Source organism: Loxodonta africana, chromosome 19 (genome assembly GCF_030014295.1).
Source record: "Loxodonta africana isolate mLoxAfr1 chromosome 19, mLoxAfr1.hap2, whole genome shotgun sequence".
Classification (NCBI taxonomy): Eukaryota; Metazoa; Chordata; class Mammalia; order Proboscidea; family Elephantidae; genus Loxodonta; species Loxodonta africana.
The window spans coordinates 25,905,200-25,926,626 of record NC_087360.1 but is presented as its reverse complement, the minus strand read 5'-3'; the positions used below and the strand labels follow the sequence as shown (position 1 = coordinate 25,926,626).

Genomic DNA, 21,427 nt, shown 5'->3' with positions numbered 1-21,427 from the left:
CTGCCATTTGAGCACTAAACTATCTAATAAATATAAGTGCCCACACATAACAGAGCCTCAATACCTGTCACATTTCCCTTCCCCCTCCTTTACCACCTACCACCCAGTAATGAAACCACCACTCTCTGTGCTGAGAAGGACAAGAGTGGATAAAGTACAAGTGGCCTCTCACATTTAGGTCTACAGGATGGAGAGGAGGCAGCCAGGGGAAGTTCTGCCAAAGTACGGAAAATCAGGAAGTAGATGGGCAGAAAGATCACAGCCAATCACAGATCCAAGGATGACAAGGGTAGGGGAACTCCCCTCTCCCACCCAGAGCTCAAAAAAGAAGTGACAATAAACAAAAGGCTGACCTACTTTACACACTGGATAACAACTTCCGGAGTTCATTACCCTAAGAGGTGGTAACGACTGAAAGTATAAATGGTTTTTATGCCAGTTCCATAATAACATATGATGGGAACCTGGAATGCTGTGAGAGGGTGGGCTCATGGTGTGCAAATGGCTAACGGTCAGGGCTGGGAGCCTGTGAGATCACCCAATGAGTCCACCCTCCCAGACAGCCAAGGAGGTCGGCAGCCCAGAGGTAAATTATGCCCAAGGCCACACTACAAATCAGTGCAGAAAGGGACTATGGTGTACGAAGCCTGGCACTCCCTTTCTGTGGCCCTGGCTGACCCTCCTTTGGAGGTGGCTGGCAGTGTCCAGGTTCCCTGTCTGGGACAGAGAGAGTCTGGCTTGCTTCACTTTCTCTTACTCCCAAGGCCTAGTTCTGGGCCTACCTCCCTTTCCCAGAAGGAATTCCCTGGCTCTGCTCCTTCCAGCCCTGGGTCAGTGCACAGTGGTAAACAGGTTCTCTCCACCCTCTATTGGGCTCGGTGCCTGGGCCACTGCCCAGCTCTCCACTCTGCCCAGCTCCAACCCACTCAGTGTGAGATAGAAGAAATAGTTCCTTTAGGCTCCAGCATTGCTGGCTTCCAAAAGCAAGGAATTCCCACACCCCACTTAGCTAGGAAAGAAAGCCAGCAAAGGCAGAAACACCCAGGACAGCTTTCCCAGACAACCACAGAAAGGTGTGGAGGTTATTCTCAACAGAAGACATCCTCTCCCCAAGCCCTCTACGCAGAGTAACGTCTGAAATTTCCTGCTGGTGACTGGGTCCTGAGGTCACAATCTCATTGTAGGCACCCAGGGGGCCACTCTGACTATAAATTAAGTATAGCCTCTCCTCATACATTCTTACCAAATCAGTAGTCTTATTGGTAGATCTTGCCAAATCAGTCAGTCTTAACTCACTGCTAATATAAGGCCTGTCCTCTGCCCAAACTCCTTCAAGGCTCACTACTGCCCTCCTTGTCCAACAAAAACCTCAGGCCTTGACTTTCAGGCCCTCTTGTTCCCCTACACATCCCTCATTTCTCCACTGGCCATACCTCTAGGCACCCCTCGCTCCGAGTTGCCCTCCCTCAGTCCTTCCACTCTGATTCAGTCCCACTCATCTTCCAAGGCCTCAGTCAGAACTCCCTCTCCTCTCGACAAAGCCTTTCATAACCACTCCAGAGACAGAACATAATCAGCACCTCATTATATTCCACACACATTTCTCCAGGCCCTGAATCTATAAAGATGAATAAATGTAGTCCTTGCCCTTGAGGTCAATCTGGAGGAACGGAGACAGATGGGTAAGTAAATACCTAGCATACACAGAAGAAGTGCTTTTACGGAGTATGGAGAAGGTCCTAGGAATCTGCAAGCAGCTCCCGGGGTAGGAGCAGGGACATTTAAAGAAAGTTTTAAACAGAAGCTGACTTTTTAGTTGGTCCTTGAAGGTGAGACGCAATGGCCAGGCTGAGAAAGGGGAACGGGCACACCAGGCAGAAGGTCCAGTAGGAGCAAACCCACATTGACAGTAAAGGGCACAGTTTGTCTGGGGAATGGGAGCAGTCCAGTGCAGCAGGTACCACTTCTCAATCAGTCTGTCCATCTGCCGAGGCAGCATTTAGAGGGAAGGTACGTACCTTGAGGGCGGGGGCTGTGCATCCAGGGCATAGGACAGTGCCTGGCACCTAGCTGGAACTCGCTGTGTGCTGATGGATTCATGTCCTTTGTGACCTCAAGCACTCTGAGGCTCAATTTTCTCAGCAGTGAGATGGGAATACTGCCCTCTACCTTGAGATCACACGGGGAAAGCACAGTAAGAGCCTGATAAAGGACACTCCCTATCTGGCCTGATACCAGCTCTGTATCTTCTTCGAAGCACAGCACAGGGCTGAGCAGAGATGTGCTTGGTGAAGGCCTTTCACACTGTAATATTCAATTAACTGAATGTCTGTTGTAACACTCACCAGGCACTTACTACGCACCAGACATCGTGTTCAGCACTTAACTTACATTATTTCATTTAATCCTGACAATAAGCCCATGAGACAGGTCCTCTAATTATTATCCTCCTTTTGCAGATGAGGAAACAAATTAGTAACAGTCCAAAGTCCCAGGCAAGCAGGGGGCAGCACTGGAGGTGAATCCAGGCAGTCTTAACTTCCAAGGCCCCGCTCTTTTCTTGCTGTTACTCAGCTCCAGCACCAAGTGCTGTCTACTAGACTGGGTGTACATAAGGCTTGCTCCCAGGGAGCCTGGAGCTTAGTGGGCTCAAAGCCAAAAACAGTGATGCTAGGCAAGTCACTTTACCTCTCTGGGATTTGGTTTTTGCCTCTGTAAAATGGGGATTACGATGATAACTACACCTCACAGAGCTAAATGAAATGGTGTAGGTAAAAGCCTGGTCCACTATTAAAGGCTCCCCAGTGAACTGACATTACCATGACTGTGCTGGGAGAGTGGAGAGGGTTATTCAGAGACAGAACAGGAAGCCCAGGATGAAAGTCTACAAGGAACATAGAAGGAGGGTGGCAGTAATCGTGAAGCAAACTCTGACTCCTTCCCAAGTGACTGCTACCACCCAGGAGGGCAGAGGCCCTAGGCAGCCCTATAGTTGCATGCTTTGAGTTGAATCTTTCAGGAGGCCCAACTCTGCTCACTTCTGTTTTACCTTTACAGGCCAAGGACAAGGAAGAGCCCTTGGATCAGGACCCTCAGTCAGAGTTGCCTGGGAGTACTTCTTCAAATGACTCAAGGAGCAACTGATATGGGGATTCCCAACCTGCCCTGCAGGCTAGGACCACAGCTGAGTGGGAATGACTCCTGCCTTACCCCCAAGGCTCTGGGGTAGGTGGGCAGAACATGTGAAGAGATCTGGATCTTCACATCCATGCTGCCATGCTCTCTCACCATTATGACAGAGGCCTGAAATGCAATCTTAGAGTATACCATGGGGTCCTTATTTTGTGGCAGACACTGTGCTGGGTGCTTTACAAACATTGCTTCCCTTAATCCTCATAACACCACTCCTCCCAAAACTACTACCTGGCCATTTACAGATTTAGAGAGGTTATGTGGCTGGAAAGTGACAGAGCCAGGTCTGTGGTATCTCAAGTGTGGACTCTCCCAGGCCCAAGTTTAGGTTCTTGATTTCCATGAAGCCAAAACAGAGAGGGAAGGGAAAGCAGCAGCATCCTCCAAAAGTGGCTGACCAGGATGACACATCACATCAGATGACAAAAAGGTAGACAGTCACACAATACTGGGAATCACGGCCTAGCTACGATGACACATTTTGGGAGGACGCCATTCAATCCATAATATTCCACCCTTTAGCACTCAAAAATTCATGTCCTTGCCACATGTAAAACATATTCACCCCATCATATCATATCATATCATATCATATCATATCATATCATATCATATCATATCATATCATATCATATCATATCATATCATATCATATATCATATCATATCATATATCATATCATACCATACCAAACCATTACCATATCATATCATATCAAAAGTCAAATCAACTCCAAGTCCAAAATCCAAAAATTCCTCTTCATCTGCGAAATCTAGAATACAAGTTATCTGCCCAGGTCACTGAGTCCACTGAGGAGGAACAAGAGGTCTCCACACTTATGCTCCTGGGCCCCCTCACTACTCAGCAACTCCTACCTTGGCTTGAGGTACATGTGAGGGGCTATGTGTGAAGACCTGAGACAGGGTGTTTGCCATCCATCTCTGGGTTTTCTATAGGGCGAGAGTGTGCCACTATCACATAACAACTCAGCAACAAAAATAACCAAAGAAGTCTGGAGGAGAAGTGCAGACACTTGGGGCTCAGCTGAAGTCCTAAGGCTGGGACAGGAAGAAGATGGAGAGGCCACACAGTGGCTACAATCTTTGCTAAGCTGGATGGTTGGGAAGGAATGGTCCTGGGTCCCAGGCCCTGTTCCATCACTTGCTCAGCCACAGTTTCCTTACCTGTAAACAGGATAAAATAATACCCTACCAATTACCAATGGCTCCTGTGAGCATTACTGCAAGGCAATGGGAATGAAAGCACTTTGCAGACTAAAACCAAATCAAACCCACTGCCATCAAGTCGATTCCGACTCTAGATTAAGGCAAACCCAAACCAAACCAGTTGCCGTCGAGTCATTCCAATCACAGCTACTCTATAGGACAGAGTAGAACTGCCCCATAGGGTTTTCTAGGCTGAAATCTTTACAGAAGCAGGATGCCATATCTTTCGCCCGTGGAGCAGCTGGTGGGTTCAAACTGCCAAGCTCTCAGTTAGCAGCTGAGGACTTAATCACTGTACCACCAGAACTCCTTTGCAGACTAAAGAGCTAGACAAAACATCCTTCGATTTGATTACATCCTCAAAGACATGAGGGCCATTGGTCCCACATAAGGAAGAGGTCCTCTCACAGAGGAACAACACAGTGTGCTGGAAGCACTGGCCTCTGTGGTCTATGATGTGATGACTTCTTCCATGTATATGGTACCTCATAAAGCACTTCTCATACTCCAAGGTCAGTCTCAGAATGTTAGAAGTACAAGGGCTTTTCAACATTATTATTATTAAAACTACCTGATTTTATATGTGGGAAACAGGCTTAGAAGGATTAAGCAACTTTCTCAAGGTCACACAGTTGTTGGTGCTCTGATCCCTATTCAGCAGTCTTTGTTTACACTATGCTCCTAACCCAGTTACCTCTTTGATCCTCACAATCCTTTTGTATACACCCCACATGCCTTAGTTACCTAGAGCTGCTATAACAGAAATATCACAAGTGGTTGGCTTCAACAAACAGAAGTTTATTCTCTCAGAGTCTAGGAGGCTAGAAGTCTGAATTCAGGGTGCCAGCTCCAGGGAACATTTTCTCTCTCTGTCGGCTCTGTGGGAAGGTCTTTGTCATCAATCTTCCCTGGTAGAAGAGCTTCTCAGCACAGGGACCCTAGATCCAAAGGACATGCTATTCTCCTGGCTCTTGTTTCTTGGTGGTATGAGATCCCCCTGTCTCTTTGCTTACTTCTCTCTTTTATATCTCAAAAGAGATTGACTCAAAATACACCCCAATCTTACAGATTGAGTCCCGTCTCATTAACATGGTAGAGGCAGGATTTACAACATATAAGAAAATCACATCAGATGACAAAAAGGTAGATAATCACACAATACTGGGAATCATGGAATAGCCATGATGATACACATTTTGGGAGGACACAATTCAATCCATTATATTCCACCCTTTGGCACTCAAAAATTCATGTCCTTGCCACATATAAAACATATTCACCCCATCATATCATATCATATCATATCATATCATATCATATCATATCATATCATATCTCATATCATATCATATCATATCATGTATCATATCATATCAAAAATCTTAAATCAACTCCAAGCCCAAAATCCAAAAATTCCTCTTCATCTGTGAAATCTGGAGTACAAGTTATCTGCTTCCAAAGCACAATGGTGGAACAGGCACAAGCTAGACATTTCCATTACAAATGGGAGAAACTGGAGTTAAAGAAGAGATAACAGGCACCAAGCAAATCAGCAGAACACATTACATTAACCCTTAAGGCTTGAAAATAATCCACTGTTCTCTGAGACCATTTAGGCAATGACCCTGCCCGCCAGACTCTAGGTATTGGCCACACTCTCCAGAATCTGAGTGGAGGCCCCTCGGCCTTGGGCTTCAGCTCTGCCTTCTAGGCCAACTGGAAGAGCAACTCTGTTCCCTCAAATTTGGGCAGCCCCATTCTCCTAGTCCACCTGAGTGGCGACTCTACCCTTTGAGACCCCAGAGGTCGTGGCCCTACCTTTTGAGACTGAAGCAGCTCTGCTTCTTGTGCTCCTTGTCTCTTCAGCTGCTGCTTCCTGGTTCCTTGGCCTCTTGGCCCCTCGAGCCTCACCAGCTGCGTCTGCCCCGCTGGGGCAAGTGTTCCAAAGCTCTGTTGCTCTGCTGATAAGTGCCTGGAGGCACCCCCACTCCATTAGTAAACTTCAGCAGAAGGTACTCAAGCTCTCTCGCTCCATGGGTCAGCAAACCTAGCTCTACCAATAAGTGCTCAAGGGTGGCCCACTCCGCCAGGAAGCCTCCTGCCAAAAGCACTCAGCTCTCTTGCTCCATGGGACAGCTCCAGCACTGTCTCACACTGGTCTCCTGGTTCTGCTGTTGCCATTTTTCTGCTGCTGCTTCTAGTCATTTGCGCCATCTCCAGTGTAACAGCTCTCCTCATTTCCTTCTGAGTCCTCACCAGAATTCTTTGATGTCCATAATTCCACCAATAGTCTCTTCAAGGCAATCTAGGCTTTTACTACATTAGGCACTTTAAAACTCTTCCAGCCTCTATCCATTCAGTTTCAAAACCACTTCCACATCTTCGGTATCTGTTACAGCAGTACCCCACTCCTGGTACCAAATTCTGTCTTAGTTATCTAGTGTTGCTATAACAGAAATACCACAAGTGGATGGCTCTCACAAACAGTTTATTCTCTCACAGTCTAGTGGCTAGAAGTCTGAATTCAGAGTACCAGCTCCAGGAGAAGGCTTCCTCTCTCTCTGTTGGCTCTGGGGAAAAGTCCTTGTCATCAATCTTCCCAGGTCAAGGAGCTTCTCAGCACAGGGACCCTAGGTCCAAAAGATGCACTATTCTCCTGGCTCTTGATTCTTGGCAGTATGAGGGCCCCCCTGTCTCTCTGCTTGCTTCTCTCTTTTATATTGCAAAAGAGATTGACTTAAGACACAACCTAACCTTACAGACTGAGTCATGACAGAAGTAGCATTTATAATATATAGGAAAATCACATCAGATGTCAAAAAGGTGGACAATCACACAATACTGGGAGTCATGGACTAGCCAAGTTGACACACAGTTTTGGGGGACACAATTCAATCTGTAACACCACACCTGTAACTACTTGTTGAATGTCTACTTCCCTCCTAGGTTGTAAATCCTGTGAGGACAATGTCTATACCCCTAAGCCTAGCACAGGGCATACACACAGAAAGTGTTGGATGAAAAAACAAGGAGCATTAGCCCCATGGTCAGCAAGGGAATGTGCCTAAGTCATACACCACAAGGGCCAGTGGTGGAGCTGACACCATGTACCCTGACGCCTGTACCTAGTTCATATTCCTTTCCCATACACTAGCCTAAATCCGTATTTCTAGCCAGAATCTCTCCTCTATGAGAAACTGCTGGTAGTGCCCTTAGGTGCTGAGAAATTTGCCTTCTCATAGGCCATGGACCAGGACAGAAAAAAGGCTATGTTAGGTTAAGCCAGCCAACAGCTGCCATCTGCCTCCCCTTGATCAGTCTGTGCTCTGCCCAATGGCCCAAACCCACTATCCCCAGCTGCCACCACCTTAAGGTAGGTTTTCTATGTCCTCAGGCCTCACTTTTCTCTCTTTAGAGAGGAACCTAGCTCTCCTTGCAGCATTCTCTGCCATCCAATATATTTACTGGGCAGAGACGACAAAGGTTGGTATCGTTCACAACAAGGTCAGCTAACCTGCTCTCCTACTGGAGGGAGACAAAGAGCTGCTTGGTGTGTTCTGTGTGTTAGCCATGCGAGACACCTTCGAGAGCCCAAGACTATCAAAAAAGTAGAGTCAGCAGAAGTCCACTGTCCACTTCGGAGGGAGGCCACAGCTGGTTTTCCCTCCCTGTGGGCAGAAGACACCAGGATGAGTCCTATGAGAGGCCAGGGCCACTTCAGGTTGTCCTAAGGCTTCCAGAGCCTTCCCACCTCCCCCTCAGTCCACATAGCCAATCAGGCACTGATTTACCAGCCTCTTCATCCCCACAGTTTCAGACCTTTTCCAGGCCTCACCATAACCCTTTTGGGCTGTCTTGGACTCTCCTAACAGGTATTCTTGCCTGCACTCTGACTCCTCTCCATACCATCTCCCACACCGGCATCAGACTAATCTTTATGAAACACAGGAGGCCTCAGGCTCACATTCAAGGCCAGGTAGAGTCTCCCCATCCTGCTTCCCTAGCCTCCCCCTGCCTCCACTCTTCTAGCCACCTCTGCTCTTGGCACACCACATTTCTCAAACACCTGGCTTTTGGGGGAATTTTGCACATTCTCTTCCCTCACACAGAATGCCTTTTGTGCCCCTTATAAGGCTTGAATCAAATGTCACCTCCTCTTTCTGGGCTCCTATAGGCAACACTGGCTACTGCTTCCTCTAGAATTTGAGCATCCACACACCTCAATGATTGCCTTTATCACTCAATATTGCAATGACTTATTTGTGGATCTATTTTCCAAACAGTCTATGAACCTTTGAGGTCAACAAGACATAGACGTCTTCTTTTGTTCTGTATCCATTGTACCAATCATAGGGTCTGGCAGAGTAAGTGCTCAATAAATGTTTGGTAAATAACCTCACTGCTAGATGAAAAAATTGGCTTGGCTTTTTCTCTCAGGCTGCTGAGTCAGCTGCCTGCTTCTACACCTGAAGAGAAGTGCAGAACTAAGCTGTACAGCCCTCTGTGCAGCTGAATGGGGCATGAAATGGAGTAGGGTCGGGGGTTAGGGCAGAAGGGATAGGGAAGGGAAAGAGAAAGATAACAAAAGTCAAAGTTGAGAGCTGCCCAAATCCTGGATAGGTGGCTTCTTAAGAGCTTGCTTAAGCATCAGCAGGTTGATTTGCTAGTGAGGGAGTCAACACAGTTTCCTTCCTGCCAGGCCCCAGAATAGCAGCATATTTACCAGGGGCAGACAAACCAGCTGAGGGAGACCTCCTCCCCTCAAGTTGTACTGCCTGAAAGAAAGCGGTCACCTAGGGTTTGGCAATGGGTAGATGATGACAGGGTCTGCTCTGGTGGGCAATACATCCTGGACCTGGAGGTTCAACTGGCTTGATGATGAGAAAGAGAGTAGACAATGCCACGTAGGTGGAGGGGCACTGGGCAGAAGACCTGGGATCCCTCCCTGATCTGGCTCCATTGTTAACTGTGAGGCATCTACAATCCTTAGTTTCCTCACCTGTACAAGAAGCAAAATCCCTGCCTTACCTATAAAGAAACACTTCTTCCAAAAGGCACAGATTAAACAGCAAAGTCAAATAGCCATCATACAGCATTTTGGCGCCAAGACCAACGCAATATAGACTCTGGTCTGTGGAAGGACTAAGACCAGGCCCAATCTGGCCATACTGCCAGGGCCTCCCCAAGGATCTTCCTCAACGGGCCTTCCTCTGACTTGGATGGCCATGGACTTGCACTGGACTGGGGCCTGTCTTGCCCTCCACATTGGGATGGGGAGGCAGTCAGGTTCCTGCTAACTCCTACGCTGGGGTGGGGGCCTCAGTGACTGGTGAGCACTTGGCGCCCTGCCTACTACCACCCTAGCAAGGCTTAGTCACTGGATTCAGTGTCAGGAAACAGGTTCTAGTCCCAGTTCCACCATTTACCATCCAGCAAATCTAGGGTACTTTCTGCTCTGGACTTCAGTGTGTTTATCTACGGAATGAGATTAACCACCCCTCACAGGGGAAAGATAGGGTTCACAGGGACATTCAATCTCCTGCCCACAGGGACTGCGCTTCACAGACAGTCATCATCGCTGTTAAAAATGGGAAGTAGAGAAAGAAAAGACTAGCTACTCCAGACTTTAAAAGACAGAATATTCATTGAACACCTGTTGTGTGCCAGGCTCTTTTCAAACATCAGCTCATTTAAACATCACAATAACCTTGAAAAGTCAGTATTATAACAACCATTACACAGGTGAGAAACTGAGGCTCAGAGAAGTGAAGTAAGGTGTCCAAGGTCACACAGAGAGACTCCAAAGCTCATGTGAGGAGGAAACACTAAGCACCTTCCCTACCCTACCTTGGTAAACAGATTGGGCAGCTGGACCAGGGCCAGGCCTGATTGCCCCTCTGGAGGTCCTGTTTCAGATTTAGATGCTGAGAGGACAAAACATCAAGCAGGCCCACTTGCCTTATCTCTTTCCCACAGCTTAGGGTTTCCTAGCAGGCAGACACACAGGCACCTTCCCAGGGCAGCAGCTGGTATACCAGCCCTCTCCCTCACCAAGTCAAGTCTTGTTTGAGGCCCTTGAACTCCCACATGGCCACCAAACTGGATTTTCCCTTGAGGCTAGGGGAGGGAAGGAGGAGAGAAAATGGGAGGTACTGTAGTCTAGAGTCACAGACAAGGCAGGACCCCACATGCACAGTTGCCTCCTTCCAGATGGACCACCCAGGGGCCACTGCACTGCCAGTTCCATGCTCTCCTGGGATCTGTAATAGCTCAAGAAAAAAGGATGCTCTGAGCTTACAGACTGGAGAAAGTGGTGGGGAGGCAGGGAGGTAGGCTCCAGCCTACCAGGAGGGCCCTGGCCCCACCCCAACAAAAACTGGTACAAACCAAACTACAGAGATACCAATTAAGCCAGTTCTACAATTTCCAAAGTCTTAGGGCCGCCATAGTTGGCTAGAAGCAACAGGGGGCCCAGAGGAAATGAACCAGCAGAAGGCAACACTGCTGTTCCAGATGTTTCTCCCTGGGCCCAGCTCAGACCCCTCACTTCCCTAACAGGAAGTAGATGCCCAAGGGATTCCAGAGAACATAGCTCCTTACCTCATGTGGCCTGCAACTCTGAGCAGACTAAGGCTGGATGGGAAGCCCTGACAATCAACATGAGAAAAGGAGAGAGAAGTCAGTGAGGCTCCTCTCTCAGGCCACTTCCCGGGCTAGGAGGCCTGGTATCCAATTGTCACCTCCCTTCCTGACTCCCACCTATGCTGTAGAAAGAACCCCAAATAAGTCTGCTCCTCCTAACCCAAAGGGATAGGAATAGGAACTCCTCCCATCCTTCCCTGCTGAGAACCTCTTTCTCCCTCTCTGGTCCTGCCTGGGCTTCATAGCCCAGTTCAGTCCCCCAACCAACCCAGACAAACCAAAAGAACTGATGCTGCCAGCACCCTTTTCTGTGCCCACGCCACCCACAGGGCCCTTAACTGGCTAGCTACCTTCTTGCCTCTCCCTACTTAGTGGCTACTGCTCAAGGGGCCATCTCAGGCCCACCAAAGGTTCTCTGCAGAGTAGGCACAAGAGACAAAGCAAAAAAAAAGTGGAAAGAGCCAAGGTCTGGGAATGAAGAGTTCTGGGTTCAACTCCTAGCTTTGCTCCTAAGAGTCTGAAGAGTTGAGGCTAATCACTTCTCTTAAGCCTCAATGTACTTATCTGCATGACGATGGACATTTCTGACTTGAAATGTCTATCAGTAAATGTCATTCAGTGCATAAATATTAATTGAGCATTTACTTCACTGCAGGTTTTACATTAGATACTGAGGAGAAAGAGGTGAATATGACTGGTCCCAGATCAGCAGTTGATCAGTCTAATGAATTGGTAGTGACAACACATTCTTTCCCTGTCTAGGCCATCCCTATTAGCCTCAGTTTCCTTATCCATACAATAAGTAAGGGCTAGGCTGGCCAATCTCTTACAATTCCTTCCAGCTCAATCTCTGATTTTATGATTTACTCACACCAGGCACCTGACAGCCACCTGAGCAAGGGTAGCCTCTGACCTGCTTTTTCCCTACCCCTCAAACCCCAGTAACTGCCAAAACTGACCGTCTTGAGACAACCTTTGGCCCAGGGTGGCTGAAATGGACCTTTAATCTGAAGCCAGAGTCCCTACCATCTTCACTGCAGCCATAAATGCTGATGTTTCACTTCTCTGGGACAGCACATGGGCTCTTAGCCCTCAACCACGAGACTGGGTTTAAGGCAGTCACACTGAAACTTTCATAACTTCCCCTCTTACGGCTTTGGGCAGGGATTTAACTCTTGGCCTTTTTGGAACCACAACATAAGCTAAGCGTGGAACAACCAAGTTTCAGACGCCAGAGATTTCAGGTTGACGAACAGGGTCAAGAAAATGAGGCAGGGAGAGAGGTGTGGACCTGGGACCCCACCATAGCCCCAGCACTACAAACATCAGTGATGTAGAGTACATCTGCAGAGCCACATCCCGGGTTTGTGGTTAGAGGGTGGGGAAGACAGATGTCTGGCTGCCTTGTTGGGGACAACAGCAATAGGGAGGTGCTCCCACTGGGCCTTCTCTCTGTCCACAAATACCAGAGGTACTCCTTCATTTTTCTCCTCAATTCTCAGAACCTTAGAAGGAAAAGAAAGGAAACAAACACTTTCTGGGCAACTACTTGTCCCAGGCACTGTGCTAGGCATCTTCTCATACTTGATTTTATTTAATCCCCACAACAATCTTAGAAGTAGGTGTTACTCTTGCCCTTTACAGTGAGTAAACAGGCTCAGAGATTCATGATCTTGCCCACAGTCACACAGCCAGTAAGTGTGATTCCTAAGTCTTTTTCCCACTGCTTTGCACACCAAAATCTGGTTCACTGCCCCAAGAAGCATGTATTAGGAATTCCCATAGTCTAGAATTTACCAACAATTCTGAGCTCTTCCTTCCAAGAACCCACAAATGCAACTGGGAACTCCTTTCCCAGTTCACGAGACTCTACCTCTCCCAGGGCCCTGATCCCTGGCGACTGTTCACCAACTCAGAAACACACCCTATGTCCTCTTTGGGTTCTCACAAACTAATCCCTGGGGAACTGTGACAAAGAATCATCAAATCAGGGTGCGGGATCAGAATGAGGTGTGCTGAGTCCTGGCTTGGACTAGGTTTAGTCTGCTGTGAATAAGACAGGAGGGGCTGAAAGAGACAGAGCCAGTGGGTAGGAGGGAACCCTCCTTAAGAAGTGGGGCCTACATTTCTCTAAGGGAGAAGAGGCCTGATGAATAAGAGGCTTCAGGGCTGGGGAAAATCCCGGAAGTGGCCTTTATAGAGCTGCTCGTGGGGCGTGGAATTCTTACAAATATCATAGCGTTTCCATAAGTCATGAGAGAGGCTGAGGGATCTTTGGACAGTCACAACTGGTCAGGGTAGAGGAGGAAGAATAATAGCCTCTGGAGTAGGGTCATGACTGGGCCGGTAGAACCCCACAGGTAATTGTGAGGGGCTGTCTCTGCTGAAGGAGACACATCAGGAGGGAGGCTTGTCAGTTCTGTGCAGGGCACCAGTCTCATGTGACAAGACAGCTGTAATGGATGTAGGATCTGGAGTCCATCTTTCCTAGGGAGACCGCCAGCCCATGCACATGGTATCTGTGAAGACGGGGCTCAGGGAGTTCTGGGCAGCAGAGTGTGGCTGCTAAGTGTGCCCAGCTGGGACAGAGCCTCATATTTCTCACCTGCCAGCTGGGTGCCTTTGTGCTCTGAGGGAGGGGGATATGGGTGGCTATATGAGCAGAGACTCTGCTGTCTCTCTGTCTCCTCCCTCAGATGTGTTTTTTGAGGGAAGGTGTACAACCCGGCGGCACACCCAGAGCCTGTCTATGTGGCTGTTGGAGCTGACAGTCTGTCCTGCTGTGAATAAGTGGGGAGGAAAGGGGGAAGAGTCTGCCTGCCTGTTGCCAGTGACAGGGGCGAAATCTGCCTCTGGGGGTGGGGGGCACTCTTTGACCCTTCCGTGAGGGGAAGGGACTGTCTGTGAGGGAGCAGACCAGTGCCAGTCCACCCAGAAGTCTGTGTGTCTTGAGGGAAGGGTGTCTGTCCTGGGATGGGGTGGAGGTCCTTCTGAAGTCAGCAAAAGGTTCCCTGGTGTGGAGTGGTGGGGTGGTGACACAAGGGCATAGGTGGGTCTGTGTGTCCACCAGAAGGGGTAAGTGGAGAATGTCTGTTGGGGTTGGAGTCGCCAGTCATCTGTGAGTCTGCGAGGGCGGCAAAGTCAATCAGCCCTAAGATCGGGGTGATAGCGGTGGGATTTGGACAGGTGACTGTCGGTCTGTCCCCTGGCTGGGAGGGGGGTACTGTCGTCTCGTCGTGAGGGATGAGTCAATCTGTCCGAGGCAGGGGTATGTGGGAGGGCCAAGGGAGAGGATCGGTCAGCCAGTCCCTAGGTCGGAAGTAGGCCTGCGGGTGAGGGGCGGGTCAGTCTGCCTGAGGGTGGAGGTGGGGGTGGGGCGGGGATTAGGGGTTGGTGGTCCCTGGTTGGTCTGTCCTGAGGGCTGATCTGTCCGCGTCGAGACGCTCCCGCGGGTTCGCACCCGGCCCGACCCCCGGCGCTACTCACGCGCCCTCAGCGCCCTGCGAGCCCACGATGAAGCCGAACTTGTCGATGCGGCGCTCTGCGAAGCCGTTGACCTCCGAGTCGGAACCCAGAGAGCTGAGCTCGTCGGCGGCCGCGGCGTCGGGGCCCGGGGCCAGGCTCTCTCGGGTCCCCGACAGGCTTCCCCCGGCCGCGGGCCCGCGCGGCCCGTTCTCTCCGCGGCTCTTCGCCATCCCGGCCGCGCCCGCCGCCTCAGCCTTAGCGGCCGCCTCAGCCACCTCAGCTGCCCCGCCACCTCCAACGCCGCCGGCGCCCCGCCCATTCGCCGCGCCCATTGGCCTCCTCACTGCCGGGGGCGGGACTCTAGGCCCAAACCCGGAGCTGCCCCCCCCATGCCCAATAGGCGAAGCGGACCCCGGCTCCGCCCACCTACCCCAGGCTGGCGCCAACAGGCCCGACGTGAGGGGGTGGGGCAGCCGTCACTCGGATTCCTCCTCCCCGGAGTTGCCAATCAGGAGAGCTCACCTGGACCAGCTCCCCCGGTCTTTCCGGGTTGGCCCGGGCGGGCCTCTCACCTCCAGCCGCGCCCGGGCAGGTGGCCCAAGCGTCTGTCATGGCTTCTGCATCTGCTTCTGGACCTCCGCTCCTCGCAAGACCCCAGGGACGTGGGTAGGAATTGTTTCACCCATTCATTTATGAGAAACTCTGAGGAGACCCAGATGGATTTAAGGACTCATGGGGAAACGCAGCGACTTAAAAGGCCCGCCTGAGGAGGTCTGGGGACCGTGGTTTCAGGGGACATCTAGGTCAATTGACATATAAAATCTATTAAGAAAACATTCTGCATCCCAATTTGGAGAGTGGCGTCTGGGGTCTTAAACGCTAGTAAGCAGCCATCTAAGATGCATCAATTGATCTCAACCCACTTGGAGCAAAGGAAAATGAAGAACACCAAAGACACAGGTAATTATGAACCCAAGAGACAGAAGGAGCCACATAAATCAGAGAGTACACCAGCCCAAGACCAGACGAACTAGACGGTGCCCAGCTACAACCGATGACTGCCCTGACAGGGAACACAACAGAGAACCCCTGACGAAGCAGGAGAGCAGTGGGATGCAGACCTCAAATTCTCGTAAAAGGACCAGACTTAATGGTCTGACTGAGACTAGAAGGACCCCGGGGGGGTCATGGTCCCCAGACCTTCTGTTAGCCCAAGACTGGAACCATTCCCAAAGCCAACTCTTCAGACAGGGATTGGACTGGACTATAAGATAGAAAATGGTACTGGTGAGGAGTGAGCTTCTTGGCTCAAATAGACACATGAGACTCTGTGGGCAGCTTCTGTCTGCAGAGGGGGACAGAAGCTGACTGAATGGACACAGGGAACACAGGGTGGAGAGGCGTGGGCTGTCTCATTGGGGGGAGAGCAACTAGGAGTACATAGCAAGGTGTATATAAATTTTTGTGTGAGAGACTGACTTGATTTGTAAACTTGCACTTGAAGCACAATAAAAAAATAAAAACACCATTCCTGAGCTAGAAGTTTGTCCACCCCTGCTCACCATTCCTGGGGCTTAAAATTAGCTTGTGGAAGACCTAATTATTAAGAATGACTCGTGTTTATTGAATCACTCACTGCCCCAAGCTCTACCTACCTTTCTCTTGTAATATTTTTCTTCAACAGCTTTATTGAGATATGTTGTTGTTAGGTGCTGTGGAGTTGGTTCTGACTCATAGCGACCCTATGTACAACAGAAGAAAGTACTCACCGTCATGTGTCGCCCTCACAATCGTTGCTAAGTTTGGAGCCCATTATTGCAGCCACTGTGTCAATCCATCTTGCTGAGGGTCTTCCTCTTTTTTGTTCACCATCTACCAAGCATGATGTCCTTCTACATATCTGAAATACTTAAGTTGTCCTCACCTCTAAAGAGTATTCTGGCTGTACTTCTAAGATTTGTTTGTTCTTCTGGCAGTCCATGGTATATTTAATATTCTTCGCCAACACCATAATTCAAATGCATTAATTCTTTGTGGTCTTCTTTATTCATTGAGATATAATCCACTTCAATTTAAGTATATTGAGATATAAAATGCACCCTTTTAAAGTGTACAATGCAATGGTGTTTAGAGTATTTACAAGGTTATGCAGCTATCACCATAATCTAATTTTATAACATTTTCATGACCCCTAAAAGAAACACCATACCCATTAGCAGTTACTCCCATTCCACCCTCCCCCAGTCCTGGACAACCACTAAATCTACTTTCTATGTATTTACCTTTTTTAGATATTTCATACAATAAGCAGTCTTTTGCATCTTATTTCCTTTGCATAATAATGATTTCAAGGTTCATCTGGGATGTAGCACGTATCAGTACTTCATTGTTTTTTATGGCAGAATAATATTCCATTGTGTGGATAAGCCATATTTGCTCATCCATTCATCAATGATGGTCGTTGGGTTGTTTCCAATTTTTAGCTATCGTGAATAATCCTGCTATGAACATTCAGGTACAGCTTTTGTGTGGACATGTTTTCATTTCTCTTGGGTAGATACCTAGGAGTGGAATTGCTGGCTCATATGGTAACTCTGTTTTAACTTTTTCAGGAACTGGCAAACCACTTTCCAAATTGGTTGCACCATCTCTCATTATCTTTTAGCAATGGATAGTTACTATTATTAGTCTCATTTACAGTTAAGGGAACCAAGGTACTGGAAAGTAGAGTCAATTGCATAAGGTCCCAGAAGTAGCTTGTGGCAGAGTCAGGAGTTAAACCTCATTCTTACCAACAGGTCATACTGGGAGGGATAAGCCAATTGTATCTAGATGGACTTAGCCCCAGTAGTAGACTTCTGACCCCAGGGATTGTCACCTCTTGGAAACATACTGATAGTCCTTCACTTGAGTCTAGTAGTTTATGGCTTACAAATCATAAACATGTTGTCATACCATGCTCCTCTGCACCTGTCAGGAGAAAGGCCCAGAAAGAGGAAGGGACTGGAAGAGCCAGACCTGAGCTGTAGGACCTGGGACAGGCCACCAAGGGGCCCAAGGCAAGTCCCAGGCAGGGGTTTAAGCCTTGAGTGATTTCACCAGCCATTTCCTTGATGCCATGTGGCCTAGACATTCTTAAAGACTTCACCATGCAGTCTTCACATTCCATGGATTTCTGGTTTTTCATAAACAGGGCAATAGCAAACATGGGAGTGGCGTAGTGGCTCTGTAACCAGAGGTGATGTGCGCACAGACTATTTTGTCTTAAACCCTGTCTGGGAGGACATTCCTCCTCACCAGTGGCTCCAGACAGCAAGTTGGGCTCTTAGTCCCAGGTCCCAGGAGGAATTCCTGGTCTCTCTCTGGCTGGGGCAGAGTGAGCTACACATGGGGCTGCGGGGTGGGGTGGTGGGGTGGCAGGGGCAAAGCCTGACTGGCCTGGATCAGATGTGAAATCCCAAGGATGACAGACAGCAAAACAAAGTATCCATAACTCTATGGCTCCATAATTCTAGTCATATCTCAAACATATTCTTATTGTGAGGGATGTTCACGTCAACACTATTTGGGGTGGGGGTAATGGGGCAGGTTAGAGCCACCCAAATGTCTATCTGATATATCTCAAGTTAAAGCCTTGATGCTTCTAATTACCTCAGAGCACCCAGGATTCAAATCTCTGTTCGTTCGGCATGCTGGCCATGTGATCTTGAGCAAATCATCTCTCATTGAGCCTATTTTCTCATTTGTAAAATGAAAATACCTCCTTGGAGTTGTTCTGAGGCTTTAGTGTAATAACACGTGCAAAGCACCTGGCACATGTAGACAACCAGTAAATGGTAGCCACTGGTGGCAGCATTTGCAGTCTGCAAAGCACTGTTAAATGCATGATTTTTGTGTTTCTCATTACAGCCTGTGGCTGCAGCAGGGGAGTTCACTTAATTTAACCAATGGCACTTGGCTTGTGAGACTTCAATTCATGGCTGTGCCCCTCAATAATTACTTCTTGTGCAAAATTGCTTAATTTCTCAGAGCCTGTTTCTTCTGCTGAAAAACAGTAATAAGTGCAAGCTGCCTGCCTCTGAAGCCTCCAGCACATGGTAGACACTCGATGTGTTCTTTTACTTCCTAAAAACTACAGAGCTCCTTATTGCACTTAATATGTCTTTACTTAATACTTATAATACACCAGACATTACTCTAGTAAACAACAAAGGCTTGGCCTGAGATGGCTTACATTCCAGTGGAGGAGGAACAAATACGGAGCATTTGTCAGGCAGTATGAAGAAGAAAAATAAGACAAGAATAAAGTATATAAAGTACTATACCCTACCTATAGAAAATGTTCTGGGAGCGGGGGTGGGGATGTTAGCCTGAGACGACCTGATGAACATGAGGGACCCCCTCTCACGCCCCATGAGGATCTGGAAGGAGGTTCTGCAGGGCAGCTAGTGCAAAGCCCTTTAAGAAGCAAGTTCAGAGGATGGTGTGGTTAGAATGGAAATGAGGTAGCAGAGAAAGGAGTGAATGAATGATGAAAAAAATGATCAAAACAAATGCCCTGCAGAATCACATGGTTCGTTGGAGTACAAACTAAGAGGACTTTGGCAATGCCGTGAAGCATCCTCGTCAACTGGCTGTTGTGGATGCTCTCTTAAAGATGAGAGATGCTTCGCCAGGGCTACAGGAATTTGTTGCTGTCCTGGAGTCTCGTCTTGCTGGGGTCGTTCTAGAAAGCTTGGCCCAAGGTTCTCATAGGCCCCTGTGCAAGCCCCTCCCCTAGATCCTGGAATGTGCAGTTTGCATGTGCTCAGGAAACCTGTCAGTGTTGGCAACGAGCAGACGCCCAGATGCCATGGTCTCTATTTGTAATGACAGCAGAGCAGAGGCTCACAAGGTAGACTACCGGTGCCCAGTAGCCTCTGAAGAGCAGAAAACGAAAGGTTTTTTATCCCAAGGTTTTTATACTGAGGGTATCCAGTAAGAATCTTTTGATCCAAGTGGTATACAACACAACTCAAATTGGCTTAAAGCAAAACTAATTAGTAGTTCCCATAGCTTTAAAAAAGCCCCACAGATAGGGTAAGCTTCAGGAAGTTTGATTCAGTTCATACCTTCAAGGCTATGGCCTATTTTTCTTTTTTCCTCCTTTTCTGTTTTCTGTCCTGGGGCTGCTTCATCCTCAAGTTAGAGGCCCTCATAGCAGCAGTTTCAGGACTCCCACCCTTCCTACGTATCTCCACAGAACAGGATGACTCTTCTGGTGGCTTCTGCTCAATGGTGAAAACATTGTATTGCCCTCATGTCATTGGTTTAAACTGGGTCACATGCCCGTCCCTGATTAAATCACCACAACTCAGGGATAGAGAACATTGACTGGCTTAACTGAATTTAGTTAAGGCAAGAGTAGTACCTTCTCTGCATGAGTATACACTGTCCTGCTTCACAGATTGTGGTGTTTGGGGTACCTGAAATTGCTCATCTAAATGGTCTCTTAAAAAAAAAAATTAACGTAGAACATTTATGAGCAAATCCCCAAGTGATTAATAATTCTGAGACCTTACATTTTACTTTTGATAAAAAATTTAAGGAGCCCTGGTGGTGCAGTCTGGAAACCCTGGTGGTGTAGTGGTTAAGTGCTACAGCTGCTAACCAAGGTCAGCAGTTCGAATCCACCAGGTGCTCCCTGGAAACTCTAAGAGGCAGTTCCACTCTGTCCTATAAGGGTCACTATGAGTCGGAATCAACTCGACGACAGTGGGTTTGGTTTTGGTTTTTTTGGTGGTGCAATGGTTAAGCGTTTAGCTGCTAACCAAAAGGTCAGCAGTTTGAATCTACCAGCTGCTCCTTGGAAATCAAAAAGGCAGTTCTACTCTGTCCTGTTGGTCACTATGAGTCAGAAATCAACTTGAGGGCAATGTGTTTGCTTTTCTGGTTTTCTGCCTTTTTGATTTTTGGATTATAGGGATAAATGATATATTACCTATGGAGCTGTTATAATTAGTTGCACAGCGTATTTCCATTCAAATACAAATCCTAGCATGAAATAACCATTGTATATATTCTATAAAACAAGACATAACTTTCAAAAGCAAAGTGGGTCTGATCATTAGTGGTCCCTGCTAGGCTACATGTGTTCATTTCAAGCAGCTGGTGGAAATGAAAGTAAAATACTTTAATGTCTAAGACTCTTGGAGCCCTCTTCATGCAACTCTGGAATCATCAAGTCCAGCCTGGTATTCCCAAAGGCTCCCCCACAGAAGTATTTCTCCCCATTTCAGTCGGTCCGATGTGGAGGAGTAGACAGTGTGTTAACCAGGCATGGGTGAACTGCTCTGGCCTCCCAGAGCCCCTCGCTGGTTATGTGACATTGGATAGGCTGCCTCATCTAGAAAATGGGGCCGATAATCCTGAGGGGGACACAGTGAGAACTGGAAAAGCTCACCGTAAAAGCACCTTTGTAAAAGGCAAGATGGTGCCCACATGCTGCAGGCCCTGAACAGGAAGCATAGAGTGCTGGGCTGCACGCTGGGCTTGTGGCCACTAATGGTCACAAGGCAGCCTGGTCAATGGGCCTTCTGCAACAGAGAGAGCCAAGACAGATGTTCATTCAGGAGCTCTGGGAAACTGGGTACGCTCCTTGGAGAGCTACCCCAAAGCTCCATTCATTCACATTCCACCTAGAAGCATTCTAGCCTCTAGTCACCTCTGTCACAGAGGTCCTGCCCAGGCTCTGAGCCCCATGGTCTATGTCCTACTCCAGTGCCAATCTGAGGAAGAAAGGGGAGCCTGGAATGGTGGACTCATCCAGCTCTCCTGAACCCTCTTCCTACTTGGAAGGAGACCCAGATGGTGCTCAGGGGGCTTTTTGGTGGTAGCCAAGGAAAAGCAACTCAAACCACAGA

At 48.3% G+C, this 21,427-nt stretch overlaps 1 protein-coding gene across 2 annotated transcripts in view; it reads right to left on the bottom strand.

Moving 5' to 3' along the window:
* Positions 1-14,770, bottom strand: part of TBC1D10A (TBC1 domain family member 10A) — a 38,928-nt gene extending 24,158 nt beyond the window's left edge. Inside the window, exon 1 of one of the 2 annotated variants that reach the window (XM_064272481.1) lies at positions 14,547-14,770. In XM_064272481.1, the coding sequence (XP_064128551.1) occupies positions 14,547-14,755 (209 nt within the window). In that variant the 5' untranslated portion in view covers positions 14,756-14,770. Of the gene's footprint in view, positions 1-6,236; positions 14,430-14,546 lie in introns of those variants that run through there. The other variant, XM_064272482.1, reaches the window with a different exon arrangement.
* Between the last annotated feature and the right edge of the window lie 6,657 nt (positions 14,771-21,427).